The sequence below is a fragment of the Glandiceps talaboti genome, chromosome 5 (assembly GCF_964340395.1).
Source record: "Glandiceps talaboti chromosome 5, keGlaTala1.1, whole genome shotgun sequence".
In the NCBI taxonomy this organism is placed as follows: domain Eukaryota; kingdom Metazoa; phylum Hemichordata; class Enteropneusta; family Spengelidae; genus Glandiceps; species Glandiceps talaboti.
In genome coordinates, this window is record NC_135553.1 from 14,382,793 (window position 1) to 14,405,608 (window position 22,816).

Here is a 22,816-nt window from a genome sequence, read left to right on the forward strand (position 1 = left end):
CAATTTTTTTTTTCAAATGGAGTAGCAGTGCAAATTTTTTTTAATTAGTCATTAAGTTTGTAATGCGTTGTTCATACCTATACCACGTCACAATGCTTCACAACTGTACCTCTAAATAACTTGTTCTGTGCAAGTAGAAGAATTAGCAGTTAGTATGAAAGACGTCTGTCTACCAACCATACTTCTGCTACTTAAATCTGTATGTACAAAAGATGACTGGTAAAATATCCCTGAGGAGCTGACTGATCTGGGGAGTGCTGTACTCCTGACCCCTGTGAATTGCTTTCCTTTAAGCCATCATAGTACTATTAGTAGTACCAGGAACCAGAAGAAAATATCTTGCATGTGTAATGTGACACTAGTTTATTGACTCCTGTCTTGTTTTTAAATTGTCTTAATTTACAGAAGTCCGAAATAGTCCCCTTCAGATATTGACTGTGTCATTGAGATATTGCAACAAAAATCCTGAAATATGTTTTCTTGGGTCAGAAAAGGAAAGGAAAACTTTGTGTGCACTTGGGTTTAAAGCAGAGCTATAGTGCATGCTTTAATGATAAGTGCTGGAAAAAAACAGGAATTTATACTTGTATTAAAAACATTTGCGCTGCCTATGGCGCCGCGCCGTCAAAGAATACATGAGAATAAGGTTTCCAAATTTGCTCATTTCTGGTGCATTGTGACAAATTTTTTTTTCACTTCTGTCTGTTATGACAATTTTTTTTCTCAAGCCATTACAGTATCAAATATTTTTTTTCTGGTTCACCTGGAAACAATTTTTTCTCTCTCAAAATCCTCCATACCCCCCCCCAGAAATCAAATGGTTCTCCCCTTACTTTTAATGGATGTTCTGTACTATACAAAAATATCAAATTGAGAAATGGAAAAATGTTATTGTAAATGCATGAAACTAAAATAAAGTTGGCTTTATAAATTATATTCATAGCACTACATACTACTACATACTGATTTGAAATTGAAGCCATTTTCAATTTCGGCCCAGGGGTGGGGCCGGGGTGGGGTGGGGTCTGAGGACTAAGTATAAGAATTTAGTTTTTTATCCTACAATGAACTATTGATTTCACCGTGGCTATCTCAGATCATTTGAGATAGAAGGAAAACAAGTTTGAAATTACTGTATCAATATGAAAATGGTTGATATGTGCAGGAATATTAAAGAGAGTGTTACCCGAAATATTTAATATGGACTTTATGTGGTATCATGACGTCATTAATTTGTTAAAAATTGGCAAAATTTGGAGTTACGTAAGTAAGGTTACACTGAGTGAACTTCTTTTCATTTAAAGTTGGTGCAAAGTGGTTGTAACTCATATTATAAAGTCACTATTAAACACAAGTCTGTGTTCTTCAAGTTATGAACAGTCGGGTGAACACTAAGTCCGTAGCCTTGGGAGACTACTAGTATTAAATTGGACATTTTTCTTCACAAAACTGAAAATGAATGACAAACTCAAAAATCTCCCGAGGGACTAGTGCCTGGGTCTAGGTGTTTCCGGTCGGTCTATTATATCTAGTAAACACATAAAAACGCATTAAAAACGAATATGATATTATTGATTTTTAACGTTTTATTCAAACACCTAAACTGAAAATGAATAATAAACTCAACAAGCCTTCAGTCGAAAATATGATTACAATTTTGGCAGTTTAACACTGAAATGCTTTGTTGGACTTTCAAGGAATGCAAAATTCTGTAGTGTTGGGTGTATTACACGTAGAAGGTTTACGATGAACAATATGAAAGATAACAACAAAAGTTGAAATATGGCCGACATTCGGCTATATTTGATTCATTCACAAAATAAAGTGACATGCATTGTGACAAGTTTGGTTGAATTTTAAATCGGAAATATGAGGGTGAACGCATGTGCGGATGATGTAATCAGTCACCTCCAGGCAGTTCCCGTTGAGGATAAAACCTCCCTAGGAACTAGTCTGGTGCCAGCCTAGGTGTTTCCGTGTAAACGGTGATGAAAAACGATTGTCGGTCTATTGTATCGCCCTCAGGCTATGTCGGTTTTTTATCGTGTAAACACATTAAAGTGCATTAAAATTACTATGATATTATTGATTTTAAGTTATTGAACGGTTTCAGTCAGCAATATTTGACTGACAGATATAACATCGATTGATTATACAATATTGCAAAGTTTAATGAAAGAATAGATTTTTTTCTAACCTGGATCACTAGCCTACAGTCTACATTACATGTATTAACGCTGAACCTATCACTGACCTATCGATAGCATGATTTTATGGTGAAATTTAAGTACTAATATTTACAATATATTTCTTTATTTTGCCACAGACTGGTAAAATTGAAGAATATTGTTTTCATTGTCAGTCCGTGAACGGAGTCATGGGTCCGTTTTGTGTACATATATATATACATGTGTCAGTTTACAATTTCGTCAACGATCGATATCACATAATTCTTTGGGTGACGATTCCGAATAAAAAAATAAAACAATCTAAAACCAAAAGATTTTTTACAAATTTCATTTGGTTTCTCAGTGGTCACAAATTTTCAGACACATTGATGAGTATTTCAAGAAAATTAAAAAAAAAATTGTGTTCCGGCCCAGCTTTCCTCTAGATTGACTGAACTAAAAAGGGGTGCATAGTGTTAATGCTTATGAGATTCACATATAGACAATCATTCGACTGATAAACCATTATAATATTCTGCTATTTTTATTTTCTTCATATTTGAAGACGTAATATGATGTTATTGTCTAGTGCAGGACATATGTAACAAGTGATTGACGACAACATTGCACTGGAAGAATGAGTTATGTCTGCATTGCATTATGGGTTTTACATGTTTTATATAAATTTCAAATTCAATATACATATTTCAATCTAGCGAGGTGGGACAATTCGGTGCAATTCGGTACTTTGCTAGTAATTTCAATTCTTTTTTGTTCAAAACTGAAAATGAAAACTCAGCCTCTACCCCCCCCCTCCGAAATCAAATGGTTTACCCCTACTAGTGCAGTCAGTATAAGATCCTTGACGTTTCGAATGACAATTCTTTGACAAAAAGCATACCCAACGAATACCTCTTTTTAAATATAATATTCGAAGTTTACGTACTTTAATCTGCAAGATTCCCCCCCCCCCCGACATTTCCACTGCTGTGCATGCTCTGGCCGCGGCTTACTTCAAATTCTTCGCATCTCCGCTCATGCATCTCCACCATGGTTCTTCGCTCACTTTTCTAACAGCGCGCCCTCTCAGCTCTTACATGTAAGCTTGTGACTCATTCAGCCTGGGAATGGTCACGTTTTCCTGCGTGTTCACAGCAGACCTCCGGTCAGTACGCCAGTGTCAGTGATGAACGTTTGGGTATAAACGGTCATAAACACATAGAATTGGATACAGAAAACCTTTCCTATATAATTCATCGTCTTTACATAAGTTTGGAAACTGAGTAAGTTAAGAGAACTGTCTTGTAACTTACGTTTTACATAGGCCTAGCCTAGTGTAGCTCATATCAGGATAAATTTATCATTAATTCATCAAGGCCATGAACAAAAACAAAACAAAAAAACACATATAATTATGCAATTTATGTCATTGAAGTTCTAACTATTATCAAGCTGGGGATCGTAGGATAAGGCTTATATGTTGGACGTAGAGGTCCCCGGCCTTAAACCTAATACAACTCAGATGCTAATAGCATACATATTTCCTTGATTTCCATTACATGTAACTTAGAATGGTTGTAAAAATGGGAAAATAAATGCCACATGAGTGAGAGCTCTCATACAATAAAATTGTGGTATATCAGAGATTTCGAAAAGGGTTTATTTTTTGCTCAGCTTCAATTCCTATCTAAGAAAACATTTTTTGCAGTGTTTGTGATCATGACATAATACGACTTTCCGTTTTTTTTTCTTTAAAAAGGCCGATCCCTGTATATAAAGTATGGTATACAGTCATTTCTACATCAAAAGAAATATATCAACAAATTGTCTTGAAAAATAATTGGTGATTCATTAAATAATATATGCAATTGACTTTGCCTTTGCAAAGCTGAATTAGCTTAGATATATTTGAACTGAGTCACCACAGCATCTCAAGTGGGACTTTCCAAATGCAAGTTACCAAAGTTGGCCTTTTCAAAGTGGTTAATAATATGATTTTTACGGCATCGATTATTTTTGCCATATTGTGACGCCAACCTTTTGTTCTTAGACAGGCAACTTTAAGAAAATCCCCCAGCCCATCCCTTGAAATCAAAACCCTTCCCACCATATGCCCATTAAATTCTAGGATAGGTAACGGGAAGGGAACGGGAAAGAAAATGGGAAAGGAAGGGCAAAGAGGAAGTGTTATGACCATCTGTTTACGATTTAAAATAGACCCCCGCTAGTAATGCCCACTTGTCACATCACGATGTCTTTATTTGAAAATATACGTGTAAATTTAAAGACAGGAAGGAATTGTTATCGCAGACTGTTTCCTCGAGCGCGTGTATAGAAATGCATATTTTGGATCCGACGCCCATTTTAGATAAACATTACATTTGTATTTAAAATACCAACTTCATTCACCGTTAAAAAAAGTGAAATGCATATTCCTTCAAAACATCTATCATCTCCTAGTAGGTAGGTGGCGCTATATCACGCAAACGGACAATGCGTACAGTGACTTCCGAGCATGCGGTCATCGCCAAGGCAGTCCTATTTATCAGGAGGTATGATAGTTATATCAGTAAATTTGATGACTGAGATTTTCACCATACACTCGTGATGTGTGTATTGAAAATACTTAAAACATTTATTCAAAAGATAACTATATATTTCTGACACCTTGAAAATTGCACAAAGTGGTTTCTCCCTCAGCTACACAGTGGAAATAAAGACCTATTTGGACCATTCCATTTTCCGCCTGCCACGTAATAATATTGACCCATGTGTCTGTCACTGTCAACTGGTCCGCAGCTGATGCGATCTAACGTCCAGTGATCGCTTGATGGCTTGTCGCGTATATCAAAACACAATGCCGGTAGACCAGGGGTCTTCGGAAGAGGAACATATCGGAGAGGGTGAACACAGCGTTTCAAAAGACGGAGACATGACCGATGACTGGTACAGTAACGGTAAGTGACAGCCAAGTCCATATGGCCTCATCCCGTTGAAAGGAAAAGGAAATGGTCTATGCGATGGGTGGATAAAAATATACTGTGTGAGGAATGCGACTGCGGATGCGGCTATATGCCAATCTGTGTAGACGGGGTTAAAAACCAAACCGAAACAACTGTAGAAAGGTCATTTGCCCCGATAGCGTAGTAGAGAACATGTCAAAGTGTAATGTTTTGCAGTATATATTCCCCATTGCGGCGTTCACACAGAGAAGAACATCGGTGGGTAAAATGTCAACACCGTCCAAGGTCGATCTAGATCTGCCAGTGCACCACCACACCACAGTACACTGATTTATCACATTTCGGAACATGATACAAAACGATCGTTTTACAGTGATATCAAATATCATAAACGGTTCGTAGAAAAAGAAAACCGTTACACACACTGTAGTAAAATTGACACAAAGGTCAATATTTCCGTTGCAAAAGTGTACATACAATTTGTCAACCTTGAACAATGGCTATTGTTATGGAAATATAATAATTGTAAAATATTCCATAATTATAATATTGTCAATAATATAAGTGGAATTAATCGACATTCCCTATACCATGAATTTCCATGAATAATTTAAACTTTATTGTGATGTATCGCCTGGTGAGGATTAACAACTCACATCATATTTTTCATATTTTTTGTCTAGTTCGTATTACGATCACTACAATCATCTCCAGAGGTAGGGAATGTCGACAAGTTTACAGTGCTGTAAGATCTAGGCTATTCTTTCAGAATGGTTCAGTAATGTTTATATGTTTTCTTTGTTTTTTTTTTAAATGAAAAACTCAGAATTGTTAGTAATAAAGTAATCTTAGTTCCAATAAAAAAAATAACTAGTGTTTAATATTGCAATTATATAAAAAATTATTAATTTGTAAATGACTCATAACATGTGCCATTTTACTCATATTTATTCCCTGATATAAATATTAAATTTGGTATGTATTATTCAGGATCATATTATATATATATATATAATTATCACCCGATGATCCTTCTGGTGAAATGGTCCGTAGTGTAATTCCACAATGTAATATCAGACTCGTCTTCTTTCATTTATATATATATATATATATATATATATATAATATATATATATATATATATATATATATATATATATATATATATATATATATATATATATATATATATATATATATATATATATATATATATATATATATATATAATTACTGTACAATGGAAATCTATGCAAATTTTAAAAGATTTGCCTCCTCTGTTACCATGGTTCCCAAAAGTTCGCAAAACACTGACAAGTGAAGACTGAAACAATAGTAGTTATCAAAATTTAATACAGTTACATATCACGGCCTATAGTAGTAATGTCATTAATTAGCATGTCTGCTCTTGCCTAGCTTAGTCTTGAAGGACTAACATACACTACTATGCTGTTTCAGCTATCCTGCTCTTTTGATTTTTTGATTTTTTTTTTGGTGGGGGGGGGGGGGGAATGAGCAAAAAGTCTAAATTGCATATAGGATAGCTTAAATATAGTAGCATTAGTCCTTCAAGACTACAGGTATAAATGATTGCACCATGGAAAACTACATATATGTTATGTGTATATATACATATATGTGTATATGTTATGTTAACTATACTGAGGGTGTTATACATATGTAGCCTAAAGTCAAGTTATGTGGAGATTTTTGACTTAATTATCTATACTAATTCCCACAAGACTTGACCTGTAGGCAAATATGGCTGCTAGTGTGTGTATAGCCTTGAAATTTCTGAGTTACCCAGATCAATATGTCATCAGAACATAAAGTATATAGAATTATATAATTTGTTCTGTTTACATCATGTATATTATCTTGGGTTGTCTAAGAGATAACTTATCTCCTGGAAACCAGACTTCCATATCATTGAAGTGCTTACTCAGTAAAATTTCAACAGTCCTGTGCAAATTTCTTTCTGTTGGTACTCATTAGCACAAACTATACATAGCCTGAAAGATTCCTTGTTGGGGGTATTCTTTACAATCACAGTTAACAAAATGCAAAATATGAATGATTAACAGAGATGCCAGCAATGAGGAATCATTCACAGTTAGTATGAATACAAACTCTTCCCTAGACTCTGTCACCATCCTCGGGAGCATCGCTATTAGCTGTTTTGTATGTACTGATAACTGGGGATGGGGGTGGGGGGGGTGTCACAATAACACAGAGCATCTAGTAACATGTCAACAAATGATTAGCCCTATGTAGTCAATGAGGGCCCACAGTACAAGGATATTCTAGTACAATTATGCGGTAAATATCTGTACATACAAAACAGCTGCTCTCGAGGACCGGTGAGAGAGTCTTAAACTCTTCCCAAATAAAACATCAGATGTAGAATCATTCCTTCTTAAGAAGTACCTATCTGTATCAGCTGTATAAATACGTCCAATGACCGTGACAGATAACTGGTGTATGATGGATCTATTATATATACATGCATATATACATTGGCTTCAATTTAGTATTGATATCTCTACTTGGGCTGAGGAACACTTAAAATATATATTGTGTAGAAGATTGGTTTGAATCTAAAAATCACTTTAACACCCCCCCCCACCCAAAAAAAATGAAAAAAGAAGATCTTCAGATTCACACCCAATGGCTAGCCTCTAGACTAATGCCTACAAAAATTGAGATAGAGTTTTTATGTCTGTGACTATTATAGTTATTGAGTACAGTAATCCTGTGTGGTAGAGTGAGGTTAAATAGATGCAGTTACATTCAAATTACATACATGTTATTGTAAGATAGTCAGGTTGTGTTAATAGGGAGCCTTAAGCCCTTGCAATGTTCTGTGCCTCAAATATTCACAAATTACAAGGGAGTATTGTTTGTGAGTATTTATACATGGAGGAGGGTTCAGGGCAAGGTGTTGAATAGTGACCATGCATGTGTTGTTGATTGACCTTACGAATCATGCCAGGTTTATTACTGGGGTCTGTTAATCCTTAATTCTATCAGTAATTAAAGGGCCATGTTTCAATCCCAGGTCATTGCATTAGTGCTATCTTAATAATTAGGATTACATTGATCATTCTTTTGTACTGGACTAACTTTATTGTATAGGTCTGCCTAAGAACCATTTTTCATCACTTAGAGATTTTAATCCTAATGACGATGTGAAGTGTGCCTTTTAAACCCACCCTAGCTATAAACTCCATCGCTTGGACAGTTTGGTATATCTTTTGTGTATAGACCAGTACACCACATTCTTATGCTGGTTGTGGCAAATTTCTTCATAGATAGAGGAATACACTTAGCTGACTCATGATTTTGGAAAAAAAGTGATTATTGATAAATATATACATACAGTACTGTTTGTTTTTTTAATTTTCCATCAATTGTTTTCAAAGGAAAACAAAGTAAAGGATTGGGAGAGGACACAGAGGAGGGTAGGGAAGGGGGAGTCATGGGGGAATAGACGATTTTGCATTACACATGTTATTAGTTTGTCAGTAGAGTTAGAGTTTAAGTGACCGTGTGTGGGTGATGGAATAATTAGTGTGTTTTGTTGTTTGGACTTTGCTATATATGTGTCATGAGATGACCTACTTCTGTTAATTATCAGTTTGATCCCATCATTTTAAAAGGTGACAGACCACCATGATGAGTACTGAGTATGTGTACATATCATGTTACTGTGTCTGTTTACCAACCACAATACAGTTAAGTGTGTTATCAAACACAGATGACTCATATATATACATATCAATCATATCAAGTCAAGGGCTACCTGACTTTATTATATTACAAATTATTAAACTGATCATTGACATTTCAGTTTTTCAGACGAAGACCTAAATTATCTCCGTTTGACTGACCCGACAATGATGCAACCTAGTTTCTCATCGAATACTTTGTTACACTCATTGTTTCTGTGAGAAGCTCCCACTGGTCAGAAACAGGATCAAGAATTGTCTGTAAGATAACCATTGCCTGCATAAATAGAGACTGAAGTTGATAATTACAGTAACATGGTCTACTGCACATTGACATCATTTCAACTAGTGTGCGTAATTAATTAACTTAAGTGATCATCAGTTCCGCTAAATAAAATAATATATGCCCCATTTTCTTTCTTCATGAGTACAGTCATACAGAGGAAATAAAATAAATACTTAAAATATGCTGGACCCAAAAATATGCAAATTATACCTCCATGTTTAAAGGCCCAGATAATATTAGGAGTAAAATTTAGGTGTGAAAAACTTTTGTCAGGCAGAGCTAAAAAGTTAATTGAAAACAAAAGAATGATTCTATGTAATTAGAAAATCCTTAAATGTGAACTCAGCTTCACTGATAGATAACATTTATGTGATGATCTGGGATTGGAATATGGCCCTTTAAAGAAACTGTTACTGCTAATACCCTAGACTCCCAGTCTGCTTGCTTTAAATAGTTGGGGTTGTCATTTGACCAATTAGCTGTTATGTAGGTTTTGCATAATTAGGTTCATAACATGTGCCTATAAAGTGACTCACCCATTTTTGATTAGTCTAACTGCTGACTGACAAACCTGTGGACAACTGACATCACAGATTAGGAACATTTTATGAACTTTGTAGATGCTACTGCTTTGACCAAGTTAAATTAATTTGACTATTCAGCAAAAGTAGTGAACTGAGAGTGGGTCCCCCCCCCCCGCCCCCCTTCCCATCCCTATCTCCATGCACTCCCCTCTGCACTCCTGTGGTTTGTATCTTGTAAAATTCTCCAGTCACCTAATGTACAAGGCAGGGCTAATTAGCATTCATATATGTAAATTATGTTATGAGTATTGCTCCCATATGCTAACCACACAGTGCTCATTGCTGGCTCTTACAGATCAGACACTGCAGCAGAAAAAAGACTTATTCCCAGATGTTTAAAACCATAGAAAGTACATCTAAAGTAAAACATATTTTTTCCAGAAATTGTTTTGCAAATTTCCAAGGGAATTATAACAGTCTAACCCAGTGATGATTCCTCACACAAGAGTAATAATCTGTCAAAACATGTTTTTTTTGACCAAAATATTTGAATGAAAAGTACTTGAAATCCTGCTGACCAATGGGATATCGATACAGATACATGTTAGGTTGACCAACAGTAATTTATTTGTACACAAATACAAAAAAAAACCAAAATGATTATGATAATTTCTGATTCAAAATAGTGAGTTGATGAAGTTGACAATTTGTCAGTATTGTTGTGTTAATCAGTGACATATTCTGATACAGTAAACACAACAGCACCACCCTGTATAATGACAGATTAATCCTTGGATATTTGCATAAGTATAGAGAGTGATTACATGCACGTAAAGTCCTCTTGTTAACGACCATTTTGGGTTTTGAACTGTGTGCAGACACCTCTGTTTGTGGAAGGACGGCTATGACAGACATTATTGGTGGTTATACTCATTGCTGATTCCATATAGTTTGATATCAAAAGTGACGACTAAAAACAAGATAGCAGAATTGAATAGTTCAAACTATCAGGTGATGTGATGTTTATTTTTGTATATTTTTTTTTTTCAAATGATTTATTATAGATTTACAGCTGGCTGCTGAGTTGGGAAAGACATTGCTGGAACGAAATCGAGAGTTGGAATCGAGTCTGATACAGGCCCAACATTTGAATGATGAACACACACAACATGTCCAGGTATTGTAAGGTGTAATATTTGTGCATACATACATGTAGTGTCAACAAAATGAATCAAAATATGTGAGAATTTGTCACTCTTTCCAATTTTTTTTTATCAAAAATTTGTATAAAATATTCAAGGTTTAAGTATTTTGAAAGCCTGAACGTTAATGTGTTCATTTGGAAGGTAGTAAGTAAGATTGTCTGAGTTGACCGCATGGTTACATTTATAACATATTGGGATAAATTTGAAATGTAAAATTACCAACTATTGAAATAGCAGCCATTGAAAGTATACAGAGCAGACAAGCAGTTTGGCTTTCTGCCATGAAAATCGGAACACCTGTTGCATATAGTGCAGTGCCTAGTATAGTATTACCAGAGTTTATCCTGTCATAGCAAGTCCTTACTAAAAATGTACATGTGTATTCATGTATGATTATTTTCATTTTGTTTTGTTCCCTGATTCATACATACAGAGACTGTTGTGTTTGTAAGTTTAAACAAAAGAAATGTCTATTTGTCATAAGGTGAAATTAATGGACTGAAACATGTTCTTGAATAAATTATGTAAATTAGATTACAATTAGAATTTTGCACAAGGTGAAATAGTTCCACATATGGTTGATATTTTCAGTCCATTTTGCCATATTTATGTGCAAAATCAGTAGACTTTTAAAAATTTAAATTTAAAAAAAGTTTTACATGATTCAGTTTTCAATATGCTATTTCTAGTTTGTCCTTGCTTATAACAATGATGGCAGCCATGATAACATTTGTCACACCATATGGACCGAACTCAAAAATTTGACTTTTTTTTCAGAATAAAATTTTCATGTGTTCTCACTAGCGGCCCATACTTGATTCTATGTTTCTTATCGTAACACCTTACAATGATGGGTCAGTCGGTCGGTAAAAATAAATACAATTTTTAAAAAAAAAGTGAAAAAAGTAAATGCATGTATACATGTTGGTGGTACTTTCATTTCATAGTCATACTTCAACAGTCTGAAAGACTTACACAATTAAAAGTTAGAAGGAAACTTTGAACCGTTCATTTTATTAAACTTCTCAAATTTTAACAATAATTTTCACTCAGATATTATTACTGTAAGATATACCAATCTTTATGGCCGAGATATGGGTTTTGTGGACTGAGATTGTATGGCAGAAGGGGTCCACAAAATCCATATCTGGGTTGTAAAGGTTTTATCATATACTCCATGTAGTGGCATGGAAACATAATTTTAATCACATAATCACATAAATTGGTACTGAAATATTATTTTATTCATAGAAACGTCAAAATAGTGAAGAAATTAACAAAACCAATCACTGAGCGAATGGATATCGATGAGTGTGCCACTTGCCATATTTTGGGCAAAGTGTGCAAGGGCCGTGATACGGAAAATTATTGCCCATGTTCAACTTCAGTGTGCTTGTTCTCCATTGAATTGCGTTGGAATTGATACTGGGTATATGATAATGTGTTGTACAGCCCTAATTCTCATTCAGATCATAGGATGGTATATACCTTGTTGTATATCTTACATACTAAATTCTAAATTGCCAGTACCGTACACAATTTTTGACCATACAACTTTCCGCGTACGATGAGTGATATACTCTAACTAAAATATGATTTCATTTTCCCACTTTCAGCATTTGGAGAGACAACTCGGTATACTAAGGGAAGCGTCAGAGAGTAAAGCAAGATTATACGAACAGTTGGACTACAACATACAAGAAATGGATAAGACTAATCATAAACTAGTACATGAATCTAAAACAGATAAACAGAAAATACAAAGGTACGTATCTCTTACACTTATCAGTCAAAGTAAATACTATGTGTTGTCGCAGTATCTTGACCCTACCTAATTTGTCTCTGTGTACCCTAAACTTCTGCAGACACTCAAATGTCACCAGAGAATATTGGATGATGAAATTTTTTTTGCAAAAACTTAAATGTGAAATGTAATGATATGAATACTTATACTTTGAATCTAGAGTGTTTGTTGTGCTGTTCTTCATTTTGATACCATGAAGGAAAATGACAGGCCAATAAATGTGCATACATTTTTGTCTCAAACAATATGACTTAATTACTGTCACATATGCACATGTAGTTGACAAAGCTGTTCTCATATTACAGTACTTGTTGGAACCTAGAATTATATCCAAATGATCAAACCCTATCAGCACCCAACAAAATGTTGAAAACTGTATTTGCGTGTGTTATTTACACATGGACATCAAGCCAGTGTATACTGTAAATCATTGATTAATAGACAGGTACTTCAACCTGATCAGAAGGATTGAACTGTTTCCAGCAAATGTTTTATGAACTTTTCAACGGTTTAAAATGATAACAAGGTAGTGAAAAGTCACAGTCACTAAGGCTTTCAAGTTTCATTACAACAGTGTATTTGAAGATACCATAGACAATTGAGAAGGTAGAATGATATACAGAAAGAAACAATATTCAAGCCATCTACACTACGGAGAATATACTGTTTATGGTTCCACTAATCTATAGGACACTAAAATATAGTTACTTTAATTGGAATGGTAAATTTTCTATTTACCTTTGTAAAGTGTCTATATATTACTGTCCTGTTAACTAAGTTTCGAAAAGTATGCTTGTATGTAACCGTATAAACTATTTCAAATGGCCTGATGAATAGGTGATCTATATGTGTAGCAATACAAGATATGTACTTGTAAAGGTTGTCCTAGTATCTGTTTGACCTTTACTGTGTTTGTGTATACTGGAAATAGGACCAGTCAATCTGATCAAATCTGATAGGAGGTGGGGATCAACTTGCTCTAGTTACTCAGGTTTCACATCTACACAGAATACCTCTGTAAGAGTCTTTGTTCTTTGTGCAGTGTTTTTGGTATTAGGTGTTCAAAACGTAGTAATTGGGTTGTGAGTAGTTTGATTTTAATGGACTAAATGAACAAAATGGAGTGGCTCCAGTAACTGATTTACAAGAGGCGCCCTCACACATCATTGCATCAGTCAAAACCTCAGGAGAGAGGAGATCAGTGAGGGTAGTTTCCTTGTTCAAAATGATGTGAATTTGGAGAAAAAGCTTCAAATTAAGTGAAGGTTGGAAAAGTAAAACACGTACCTTGTTTTCTCATGCTGACCCAAAAAGTTTTTATATAGTTTTAGGAAAATATTACAACCTGAAAATCAGAAATCTAAAAATAAAGATACCGGGTACCATAAAAAAATGAAAAAAAATGATGATGTCAGGACCCTCCAGATATCAATAAGATGATTTGTCATTAGAACCCCAATATTTATTTTATTTCACTTTATCAAGGCGATGAATATTTTTCCTCACCGTGTAGAGTTGTGGAGTCTTTATTGTCGAATGGTGAGAGTCTCAGATTAGAAACTCTGAAGTCTTTTGGTAAACTTTGAAACACCCTTGTAGCTCAGTTGATTCGGCTGTATAAATGGGTACCAAATAGGGTAGAGTTAGCTTTGTGATGGATTTTGTCCCATGCACTTACAGGGGGCTGCACTGGATTGTACAGTATGCTCCCATGGTCTGGGAGTTGGGGATATCTTGTTGTCGTATGTGTATGTGTTGCAACAGGGATAAAGCGCTTTGAGCACAGTGTGTGAAAGCACTGCATAAAAACATACATTTAATTTATTATTATTTATTGTATTATATTTTTGTATTTTTATGTTAGATTGACTGAAACAATTGATGCACTGGAGGCAAAAGTTGAGGAACAACAAAACATAATGCAGGAGATGAAGTTGGTGGAGAGAGAACGAGCTCGCGAACGACGAAAGAGTCGAAGCCTACCGAGGGAAATGAATCTTTTTCAGTTACGGCGGTACTATAGTACTAATAACTTAGAAGAGAAAGATTCTAAACAGAACGAGGAAATTATCCAGTTGAAAAGTACCGTAAGATATATCAAGTCACAACTCAGCGCTGAGAGACGAAAAAATGACGAACTGGAAATTGAGATCTCGGTACTCTGTCAGGAGAATGAAACCATGCGAGACCATATTAGGGAGTTGGAGTCGCGGATTGAAGATGCGAGATTAGATGACGAAATAGATGCTGTTTCTCCGCGAGCACATAGTAGTCCAAGTGTTTGCAAACTGTGTCATAAAATGCTGAACAGAAGCGACGACCGAAGCCGAAGCTTTGAAGATTCTGATAATTCTGACGACGAATCGGACATCATTGAATGGGACACGTTTGTCCCAGTTCATCAGAGTCATTCAGAACCACTTCCGGTGAATTCCTCGGAAAAAGACCAAACTGCCGGAATGTCATTGTTTGGAGAGCTTGATGCACAATACCATGACTTAATGGAAAAGTACAATAATCTGCTAACGAATAGTAAAAAAGCAACTCCACCACCACAGGAGGGCGCTGCTGGTGCAAATGGTGATGTACGTAACACAGCAGTACAAACAACACCAATGCAGGAGAAGCGAAGATCTCTTATCCTGGATATTGCAAAACTTAAAGAACAAGAATCGGCAGCGGAAGATAAAAACTTGGGAAGAATGTCTCCTCCAGAATATAAGAAATTATTCAAGGAGATATTTGAAGTCTTACAGAAATCAAAAATAGCAAAGTGAATGATGAAAACCATGGATACATTTTACCGAATAAAAATTTTTGAGTGGCTTTTTCTGAAGTCGACTCATACAAAGGTAGTGACAACACAACTTTTTATGAATTTCTAGATTAATGAAATTGAATTGTGTTACCATGGAAACGTTTCATCCACTTGAAGTATTATAATGAATTTTCTGAAATCTTTCTGTAATAAGGAAAAATTTGATGACAGCAAACGGAAATAGGATATCAGTTTATGTTTGATTGAATGATGTAACCATAGAAACAACTACTCACATGAAATATACAAGTCTAATTATTTTCTGAGGCTTTTTAATAATGATCATGTTTTGACACAAATCTTCACTTTATTGTAAGAATTTATCAAAGTATATTTTGTGTTACATACTTATTTGTAATCATCTTTGCAAAGACTCACTGGGGATAACTTGAAAATTGATCGCAAGTTCAAAAAATGGGAAAAAAGGTCATTTCTTTGAGCAGGAAATCAAATCTACTTTAATTACAAAATAATCAAATTTTAAACTTATCATTTTTTATTTACTGCAATACTGAAATGTGCATTATAGTATTCCGTAACACTATCTATAAAAGTGGTCATATGGATGAGGATTGGGTAGTTATTTTTGGATTTTGGATTTATAAAACAATTTTATCATAGCTTTAATTTCCTACTTAAAAAATTAATGTGAAACAACATATACCAAGTCCTTGTTTGTAACTCGATAAGTTGCAAAAATTACTAAATGTGTAAAATGTTTGTTATTATATGTACAATAACAAACTTTTTACACATTTTTTTTTAGCTTTTAGGAATTTATGGAGTTACAAAACACAGACTTTATCTATGGTGATCCACATTGATTTTTCAAGTATGAAGCCATGATAAAATTGTTTTATAAATTAAAAACCTAAAATATATACCCGATCCTCATCCATATGACCACTTTAAAGAGGATGTTGCTGGGATGGCAACAACTACTAACAACATGTAAATATTTTCCACTTGCTACCCTATTTTAGGAAAATTAATATTCGTAGCACTTGATTTATACTTTTTAAAACTCAAAAATTTATTTCAATATTTACAGCAAATAGGAAAGATTCCTGGAATGGAATAAAAACCAACTCAATTTTTTTCTTCAGATTTTCGATGAAATTGTAATTTGACCTGCATGAATTTTCTTTTTTTTTTAAATTATGTGTTTAACTCATTTTTGATAATTTTGAACCTCATTATCAACGCAAACTGATGAAATAACTAAAACTCCAAACTTAGAACTCACACTTTAACTCTGCAATTATGATATGAATTATTAATTATGATAAATAGCTATATGGTAGATATAAGTAGTAACTTTGAATTTTAATATAATAACAGTTGATTTATTAATTCATATATAATGCTTGATGCAGATATATTCATATGAATAATTTAAATGCTTTTGTGCAATAGCTCAAGTTAAGTCTAGTGTGTATCCTCTGATAAAAGACAAAATGTTGTTCACAATCAAAATAACGTTAACAGAATTTTCTTGTGAGCCAATGCATAGTAAGAGATAGGGGAACATTAAATCATTTAGTGGGTGACTGATAACTAAGGTCTGTTAGAGTGCACATTGCTACACAACAGATTTGATAGAATCTTATCAGAAAATGCTTTTAATTGTTGTCACTGTAAACAGCCGTATAGAAGGGCTGGTCGGCAGTTGACAGAAGTGCTGGATGGCAGTCGATATTCATGAGCGTGGCTTTTCTTAATATGCAAATCAACAGAAAGTATATTTATATTAAGTTCAAATGTGTGATTGACATAAATGATGAGATATGTTAGAAAGAAGTGTGAGGATTATTTTCGGTGTCACGGTTGGCACTGACCAGTACTTACCGACATGAGGAGAACTCTGAATGAATTTATCCTTCTCCTTTTCGTATTCTTGTCATAATCCTTTCTGTAACTTGACTCAGCCACTACCAGGTTGAAAGATTATATAAACTTATTTTTATCGAAATATTTTTGGAAGGGGTCACAAATACATCAAAATTTTGATAACAGTTGACAAACGGGGACATCCTCCATGGTCTCAATCTAAAATAAAGTGGAGATTTACAAAAAAAAACTTTCAGAATTACAAAAATTTGTTCACAAATAATTTTGGCAGGAAAATACATATTTTAGAATAGTTACATGCAACTAACCATTGTATTGTAGCTCTTACTTTCCAGTTGGAAAGACTTGGCACATAATGTTTTTTGAGTTGTAGGATTCATTATTACAGAAACCCTGCAGGTTTTAGATTCAAGGATCCTTTATGCACATACACACTACATGGTAGAAAGCAAAAAGAAATATTCTTAGCTTCCATATATTCACTTTCCACTCCTATAACACATTTTTGACCTCACCAGTGGCATTAAATTAAAGATCAAATCATTTTAATATGGAGAAGGAAAGTAAATAAATGACCTCAATTATAGTTATTACAATGATGACAGATTGTATAGGAAAAATACTGAAACATATGGTACATTCTTGTAATTTTAAAAAGCATAATGGTGTCGTATGTAAATTACCAATATGCATATAGTCTTGTCCATATATGGAATATTGTTATGATTTACACCTACACTGTTTAGAGACCACCTTGGCATCCACACTAATACATACAGTGCTGAGACTACCATTATCACAAAAATTTAAAGTCAAATTGAATTTATCAGCAAAGTTCAGGTGATATTGTTTACTTTAGTACCAAAATGGATGCATTTGTTCTAAAAAAAAAATGTGGGACCTTTGATTGTCTTTTTCAAAGTCAAGTGACAGCAAAGGTCATTGATAGCCATGATGTAGATCTTATTTGACATGCTTGTTTTTTTAAAGGAGAAGTAAATATTTACAATCTGATATCATCTTACATCTACAACTCCTATCTTTGACCTTTGACCTTTATCTTTGACCTGGGTCATCCATAGATTCCATCAATATTCACACATGTTCATGTATGAACATGTTAAAGTGTAATGTGTGCATAAAACAGAGACGTAATTATAATGTTACAGCATAGTCACTAATTGTGAAATGTATCTTTTCATTTACACTTTTTTTTTTTTTTTACAATTTCTGCAAAGCCAAATGTCATTCATGAATATTTTATTTGATTGGCTTCTTTTTTTCATCCGTATATGATTTACAGTATAGACAGACACTCCTGAAAAAATTGCGGGAAAATGAATTTATAGTCACAAAGGTCACTTTTGGTATTAGAACATTTCCATACATACTTTGTATGGTAGCTGAGTAAGCACTAACCAATCAAATGTTATCGGTGGTGTAAATGTCAGTGCAAACTACAGACACGACATATGAGGTGATAATTGTGTAAATGTTTAAAAATTACAGACACAACACGCGAGATGATGTTTAAAAATTACAGACATGATGTGAGGTGACAATTGTGTAAATGTCAGCACAATCTACAGACACGACATGTGAGGTGATAATTGTGTAAATGTCTACAAACTACAGACATGACACATGAAGCGATAATTGTGTAAATGTTTGCAAACAAACTACTGACACGACACATGATTTAGTGGTTCTATAAATGTCTGTGCAAATTACAGACATGACAGGCGAGGTGATAGTTATATAAAAGGCATGTACAAACTAAGGATTTTGAGTGTGTGATAGTTAAAAAGCAATAATTAAGAATAGCTGTATCCTTGTCATGTATATACATATCAGAAGAATCCCTTATTGTGAAATATCATTCTATCTGTGGTACATATATGTACATCAATTTCAAACTGCGTTATTCGTATGTCATCGAAATATGATTATTTGTGATATGTTATTTGTTGTTGTGTACATGTAATTTGTGTTTTTAAACTGCTGGAGAACAATCAGTACCACCACTGAAACAGATGTTAAATTTATCTATAAGTAGTGCTTTGTGCATAGCTCCTCTGACACCATAATTTGTATTACAAATTACAATGAAATAACACAGTGTGTGTGCTTATAGAATTGCTTGACCTGTATTCATCAATTTCTGGTCACAAACTCACAAATTTCACAAACTTTCAAATTTACAGTTTTGTGCAAATCAATTGGTTTATGTTTTTGAGTAACATTTATTGTTCAGATGGTGCTTTTTGTATTGTTTTTTAAGAAAAAAAGATAACTTAATTAATTTGTATTTATTATATCAGGAACTAAGATGGGGATCAGACACACCGGAATCAATTGAACTATATTTAAAGAGACTTATCAAAAATTCTTTCACAATGAAATTATTTGGATTTCCAAATTTGACTTAGATCATATGAATGTTCCACCGGCAAACAATTTTAGAGAGAAAAAAATATTTTCAACAAGTATTTGAGTGTCATGAAAATGAAATCTCCAAGAACACAGTATTTTATAGTCTGCAAGATACAATGGTCGGCCAAGGCACTCAACAATGTGTTGGCCAATGTGTGAGGGTGCCCAACCCATATATCTTGCTGCTGTGTGAGGGCGCCCTGACATAAAATGTACCATACTGACTTACGTTTTAACGGTATTTTTGTGCAAATTAAATACTTACAGGGTTGAAAGACTGAACTTATCTCTTGTGTGAGTCTAAGATTTTAAGTTTTTTATGCATTTTTGAAAACAAAAGTAGAAATATTAGAGGAAAAGTTACTGGTTTTTAACTGACATGTATCGCTCAAATTCATGCGACATGTTTTTAAGTAAATGAATTTGACATGGAATACTTATCTGCATAAAATTCAATGGTATATTGGCCATAGCCAAGAGATTCATCGTTGGCTCTCTACATGAGATCTCTGGACTTCAATGGCCCCAAGTTCCCGCCAAAACTATATGTCGTTGGAACAGTTTTGTCAGTTTTTGACACAATTGGCTCTTTTTGGATAGAAATCATAAATATGGTCATTAATTATGAATTGGTCTCAAATTTTTGCATAAAAGGTGTAAAAATTATCAAATTTTTTTTAAAAAGTGGAAATATTTTCACATAACTGTTGGTAATGAAGGAGTTTATTTGTAATTTTGTGAAGCATGTTGTTGTGTAATAAGTGCCTGTGACTCCTGAATTTTTAATGAAGACAAGCGGAAGAAATTTGTAATGTAAATATATTTATGCATGCCCTAGTTCTGTGTCTATGTATACGCATTGCCTTCAGAATAGACATATCTAATTTGCATGATTCCCAGATAATATTCATTTTCAAGTTACATATATTTCCCTTGCCATGGAAAATTTGTAAGAAGTCAATAAAATTGCTGTCAGCATGAGTTAAATCAGTTTGTCTCTTTGTATGTGTTACACCCTTGAAACTTCTAATATTAATGTAGTTACAGATACAATAAAATGATAAGACATTTCATAATTAAACGGACCACTCTTCTGGGTATAAATATACTTTTTGTACAATTGCAGCCACTTTATTTGGTTTGCTCCTTCTGAGGCCTGTCTTTGCATAATAACTTCAATCACAATAATCTTTGTTTAGAAGTTCTGTTGTTGCTATGCCCATGGTTGTGGTTACTAGGGATTTTATGACAATTTATTTGATTAGGATTGCTGGCTGAAAGATTTGGAATGTGAACAAGAAGTCGATTTATACCAAACAGATAAATTTCATAATGACAATTTCTGGTGTAACCAAGCTGCACAATCATTTTCAAAAGAAGTGTCACACAAAGCTGGGCACCCCAGATAAGGCAACATGCCGACTATAACCTGCGTAAAATAACTATTAAAATCATAAAAAAATGTCACAGTATTGAAAAGTAAGAAAGATTAGTATATAAACTAAGCAATAATGTAATTTACTGTTGTCAGGAAATACTAGTAATGGAGAAAATCCCACTCTAGGAAATAAAAACAAAGTCTGCTGCGGAATAGCGCCCCTAGCGACCATATTAGACAATCTTTTGTTTTTCCAATAATTGGCATATGGTGCTGTCTGTGTCATTCACCATGCATTGAACTGCAGATAAGCTTATCACAAAATAACCATGGCATATTTAGGTAGAATAGAGAGATATCAAGTATCCTTATAGTAATATAAAGTGGTTGCTTTTTTTGAAGAGTCGTAACATTGTGAAGTGAGGTAGGGGTTTGGAAGGTGTTTTATATTTTTTCAATAATGATACATTATCGTCAAATATCATACCATGAAAAAAATCATTACATGTAAAGAGTTTGCAACAGATTAGTAAGTGTATTAATAAGTGTTTTTAAAAATACTTTTATGTGTTATCCTCGGTGATTTTTTATCCTTGTATTTTAATATGTACTTGTATAAATTTTTACCCAAATAAAATCATATCAATCATATCATAACAGACATGTAGGGTGTGTATTATGTATGAATCTGTATAAATAATCACTCATGCATACATACACATATACACATACACACAGGCCAATCTGAAGTAAGGTTTTAAAATATCCAATTTTATTTGGTAAAAAAAAGTTGAAAGTTCCATTATAAAAGACAAAGACACAGCTAAAAATCTTGTAAGTCATTCATAGTTTATCACATTCCCTTAAAAAGAAAAGTACAGCAAATATTTCTCCTGTCAATTAGATTGCTATTACTCTAAATCAGAAATTGGTAAGAATTAAATTCAGTGTATTATTGGTTTTAGTACATGAAAGTGAAACAGCCCTTTTTAGGAGTGAATGTAAATTATCTGTACAGACAAGTTTAACAGCTAGCTGTGTGATAGGTCCTTCTGCTTATGAAATGTAATGGGGTAGGAATGTCCAATGAGTGGTCAAAATATTTCTAGAGATTAACAAAGTGTATAAAATTAAACTTTTCAATGTTGATGTTATTTGAAACTTTATTGAATCAAAATTGAGAATAGAATCCGACACCCCAATAGGCCAAGATGGCGTATCTTACATGTTGGCGAATTTTGTCTCATATACTTGCTGCAGGCGAGTATGAAACACAAATACCATGATGCGTGTGAGATATTCCATTTTAGACCAGGGGTGTCATTATTTTTCTTATGTTCTCTTTATTCTGGCAAAAAGTAACATATAATTCACTCATTGGTTCAGTGTGTGAAATCAAATCGACTCCCCACACTTCTTGTACCAAAAACACTCAGACAGCAGGGACACGACAACTGCATTTCTTTTTCCAACCAAATTCTTTGATGTCCTTCAAGGCCTGGTTTACATCATATAACAATACACAGTAGTGTTTCTGATGTACTACCAAGTATATAGATAGCATGCAATATTGGACAATGGCCTTATTTATGAAAGGAGTGGCTGATGGGTGAGGGCGCTTCGATATGGCACATCTTGTAGATTTACCAGTTGGCTCT

The 22,816-nt window shown here is 34.0% G+C and overlaps 1 protein-coding gene across 1 annotated transcript; it reads left to right on the forward strand.

Annotated features, from left to right (window-relative positions):
* Positions 1–4,991: 4,991 nt before the first annotated feature.
* LOC144435813 (cerebellar degeneration-related protein 2-like) lies at positions 4,992–15,660 on the forward strand. Its single transcript, XM_078124439.1, has 4 exons — positions 4,992–5,125; positions 10,734–10,846; positions 12,491–12,639; positions 14,543–15,660. The coding sequence occupies exons 1-4, from the start codon at positions 4,999–5,001 to the stop codon at positions 15,453–15,455; spliced, it is 1,302 nt and encodes a 433-aa protein (XP_077980565.1). The 5' UTR covers positions 4,992–4,998; the 3' UTR covers positions 15,456–15,660.
* Positions 15,661–22,816: the final 7,156 nt, after the last annotated feature.

Bases quoted from the DNA above. Each gene is read 5' to 3' on its own strand.
- LOC144435813 (XM_078124439.1), top strand. From the start codon at position 4,999: ATGGCTTGTCGCGTATATCAAAACACAATGCCGGTAGACCAGGGGTCT. The intron at 10,847-12,490 runs GTATTGTAAGGT...TCCCACTTTCAG, and splicing joins AACACACACAACATGTCCAG to CATTTGGAGAGACAACTCGG. The intron at 12,640-14,542 runs GTACGTATCTCT...TTTTTATGTTAG, and splicing joins GATAAACAGAAAATACAAAG to ATTGACTGAAACAATTGATG.